A 4343-nucleotide genomic window follows, 5' to 3' on the forward strand; every position below is an offset into this window, starting at 1 on the left:
TTCTTTCACATTTTTTCGGGTAAAAAAAAAAAAAAAGGCGAGCCGGTGAACGAGGCTCTTGGCTAGGTCTGAGGAGAGTAGATATATGCAGCTTATGACTTTGAAATATTGTTTGGGTGTTGTATCTAAAAAAATATTGTTTGAGTGTTGTATCTAAAAAAAATTGAACCCATAAGGATGCATACATCCAGTTGTGTTAACTTTTAGCGGACCCCATCTAATGAGATCAAAGCTTTGTTATTCTTGCTTGTGGTGTTAGCTTTTTGGTCAATAAAAACAATAGGATAACAATTATTAAATATTTGGAGATGAATGTTTTGTCGATAATATGATTTATGTAGCCGACTCCACCTAGTGGGATTTTGGCTTTGTTGTTGTTGCTGCTTATGGTGTTAACTTTGTTTTGGTTGTTGTGTGGGTCTGCTGAATTTTCTGAAGGAAGGTGAGAGCGTAGATGTTGATAAAGACAAAATCTTCGGCTTGAAATCAGACAATGGAAGAGAAATCGATGAGGTTATACAATTGTAGATTATGTTAAATTAAATTGCTGGCATTTTGAATTCCTCATGTGTATCTTTTTTGTGTTGTATAGTTTTGTTGCTTTGATTCAGTCACGTGATTACTGTATTTTCGGATTTAATTAATTTGTCTTCAGTGCATGTTAGTCTATACAACACCTAAGGTTTTTCGTGGATATTTCTGCGGCTTATTTGTATTCTGCTTGGAAAAAAACACTTTAATGATGTAGATTTACATTTTTGCAGGGGCTACTCTTTTGAGCTTCCAAGAAAAGCAGTAAAACAACTATTTTTTAATTAACTTGTAACATGTTTTTTAGTCAGACAAAGCACTTTTTTCTTAATACATTCACAGCCAAAGAAGTACTTGACCTCTAAATTGTTATAATATTCACATAAGTGAATTGATACCCTTCTGTAGAGCTAAGTTGAATGTAATGGTTATTTGGGGTTCCTTCACAATTTAAGGGTTCTATTTCGCAACTCTATCAACAATAACAACCAAGTCTTTATCCCACTAGATGGGGCTAGCTACATGGATCGAACAACACCATAATGATCTATCTTAAATCATGTTCACCTAGAAAACATTGATCTTAAATCTAGTTATAGTGAATTGTGATTTACCGTCAACATCAATAACATTGCTAGATAAAAAAAAATGGATAGCATTCTTTGATTCCATGTAGCTTACTGTCAGGACTCTCAAATTAGAATTTAAAACGATGTAAATTTTACTTCTTTCATCGCCACTATAGGTACCTTCTGTATGCTGCACTTTCATCAATTTTGTGTAAATTGAAATAACTGAGGAAGGCTACTGTTGTTTGTTATGAAATCCCACAGATGTTTACTTGTTGCTGCTAATGAAAACAAAATGCAGGCATCTCATGAATCTCTGGTTTCTGATGCTGGTTGGGATTGCAAAAGCCCTATCAGTGCTTCTTCAACAGCTTCAGTGTGGCCTTCCTTTAACACCAAGTCATCAAAAACTTATTCCCTTTCAGAAGAAGAGCGAGCAACTATAGCAGTGCTTGATATGCAACTCAAGGCATTAAAAGCTTGCAAAGAATTCTTAGTTGGCGATGTTGATTCTGACTGTGATGAAGATGAAATTGATGATGAGGATGAAGAGGAGACTGATGATGAGGATGAAGATGAGTTGGTAGATAGTTATGGTTCTGAGGAATCCAAGGAGTACAAGTTCTTCGAAAGATTGTTCCTAGAAGATGGTGACTTGAGGAGATATTATGAGAATAACCATAAAGAAGGAGCTTTTTATTGTTTGGTTTGTGGACCTGTATGGAAGAAAGTATGGAAGAGGTTTAAGGATTGTGTTTCACTAGTTCATCATTCCACTACTGTACTAAGGACAAAAAGGATGCGGGCTCATAGAGCTTATGCCCGGATCATATGCAAAATTGTTGGTTGGGACTTTGATCAATTACCAACCATTGTGTTAAAGGATCTGGATAACTCTGTGGCTGGTGCAAAGAAGCTTTTGGTGAGTAATCTTAATTGATGCATCTCTTCCGAGTTTATAGAGATAGATACCTTATTAAATGATAACTTGGCTGACTTGATTTTTTATAGGATGAACCCAAAAAGCCTGCAGTGAATCATATTGATGAATCAAATGTAAGTATCATGCACCAAATATTTCTATGTCCTGTACAGTGTTTAAATTGCGGTTGTAGTCGGGTTGTAGTTACTGCGATTGCGGTGAGTAAAAAAATATTTTTTAAATCAATGCGGTTGCGTTGCGGCTCAATGCAGTCCAATGCTGTTGCGTCATTGTGATTCAGTGTACACCACAATTGCTGTTGTGGTGCCACCGCAACCGCAATATTGCTGCCGTATCATATGATACGATCCACAATTTAAATCACTGGTCCTATATGTATTTTGGTTTGAGATTATAGTAACTTTGTAAATACATCCTGAGTTATTAACTTGCTTAAGTTGTTTTTCACAGGTTGAACCTGATAAGCCTGTTGATGTTCATAATGATGATTCAGATGTGCAGGCAAATGTGAATAGCAGTTAGGTTTTGTTTATTGGTAGGAACCTAATGATATTTATGACTTGAGAATGTATATACCTATGTCCCATTACTTCCCTTTGTTCAAAGGGATAGTTCGTAAACCCTGCTTTCTTGAATTTTGCCCTCTCTAAATGATGCCTAACCTGCAGGTAGTTACTCCATCTTCATGGGTTCATTCTATAATATTGTGTGTCTCATGTTAAGAAGTTTTATATTGTCTGTGGAGGGTTCCATTGCATTCTGTTTTAGCAATAGTTTGTTTAGAAAATGATTTTGAACTATTGCTAAAAAAATTGGGAGATTAGGGTGAATATGATATTATGAAGGTTGGAAAATTTTAATCCCTTGCTACTGTTTAATGGTTTGATATGCTTTTAGATGTGTTAGTGAGGTTAAGGTATGGCGTACTTTTTGGTTATGTTTTGGGTTGTTGATAAGGGTATTTTTGAAAAAAAATATATTTATTGTTATCCTATCTGGTATCTTATACAATGTCATACCATAGTGTTAGTATTAATATTTTATTAGGGTTTATACGTCATGCTATGGATTGTGGATGAGAAATGGCTGTGGATCGGGTGTCTTATGTGATAAAAACTTAGAAAGGTACCCATCAAGCTTAATGCAAAATTTTATTGCACAACTAAGATCCATAATCTTATGTGAGACTGAAACTTAGGAAAATGTTAACAAGAGAATAAATGAGAGGCTTGTTGTCTTATGAGTCAATATACTAGGCAAATAGAATTATAAAGGAATGCATTAAGGAAAAAGTCAAGTTAGCTCCAACGCTGGTTCATGCATATGGGGATTAGGCATTTGGAAGCCTTAGCAAAGATAGGTCAAATCAATATTGGTCTAACTTTACTAGAAGATGGAAGCTAAAAAAAATCATAGGTTAAATATTAATTGTTTTTCAATTCTTTTAAAAAAATATGTAGTTTATTGAATACTAATGTAAAACTTTTTCTAATACATTTACTTTGTTAGGCATGTTTTATAAAGAGTGTATTTATAATATTTTGGTGTACTTGCTTGATTTTGTTTGCCCCATTTTTATAGGTTTGAATGGAATGATTATGAAATGTTTATAAATAAGTTCTTTATCAATAAATATGATATATAATAAAGTCTTATGATGTAGTTCAACACTACAACTTTTTTGTTTATACTATCATGCTTTATTATAAAGTGATGAAGTTTGTGTATTGATTTGCTAGAGGGGATCAATCACCTCTATATATAAATAAGAATCATTTTTTGTTGAATTATAATTTTTCTTAATATTTTTCTCTTGTTGGAAAATCCTAAGAATTTCAAACCTGTCAAGGCCATAATTCAAAATAACAGAATTCTAGACATGCAATGTGTTACATGCCATAATTTTGAAATTAAGTATAAAAGTTAAAAAATCTCATTTGTGGGTTTTTAACAATAATAAATTATAAACATTCTATTAATAGGGATCAATAATAATGAATTATAGACATAGAAATTATAAGGTTTAAGTTAAGGGTTAGAAATGAGTTGAACCAGAACTTAACTTAATTCAGCTCGATAAGGATTTGTTTAGTTCAAAACTTAACTTGGGGTTTGATACTAGTTATTTTTTAGCTCGAGTTTAGCCCGGTTAAAGTTCACGAACACTATTCGACTCATCTAGAATTTGTTCATTTGGACAACTCAAATAATTAATTTATTTTTAAAAGAATCCCATAAGATTATTTATATAAATATAACTTTGTTTATATATATAATAACAATAAACATAAAAAATAATA

General features: G+C 32.8%; 1 protein-coding gene across 1 annotated transcript; it reads left to right on the forward strand.

Annotated features, from left to right (window-relative positions):
* Positions 1-402: 402 nt before the first annotated feature.
* LOC109341913 lies at positions 403-2768 on the forward strand (the record flags this gene model as incomplete). The annotated part of the gene is made up of 4 exons (XM_019579886.1): positions 403-513; positions 1402-2022; positions 2112-2156; positions 2494-2768. Coding segments are annotated over 4 exons (849 nt in total), but the record flags the coding sequence as incomplete, so codon positions are not given.
* Between the last annotated feature and the right edge of the window lie 1575 nt (positions 2769-4343).

Source organism: Lupinus angustifolius, unplaced genomic scaffold (genome assembly GCF_001865875.1).
Source record: "Lupinus angustifolius cultivar Tanjil unplaced genomic scaffold, LupAngTanjil_v1.0 Scaffold_881, whole genome shotgun sequence".
Lineage (NCBI taxonomy): Eukaryota > Viridiplantae > Streptophyta > Magnoliopsida > Fabales > Fabaceae > Lupinus > Lupinus angustifolius.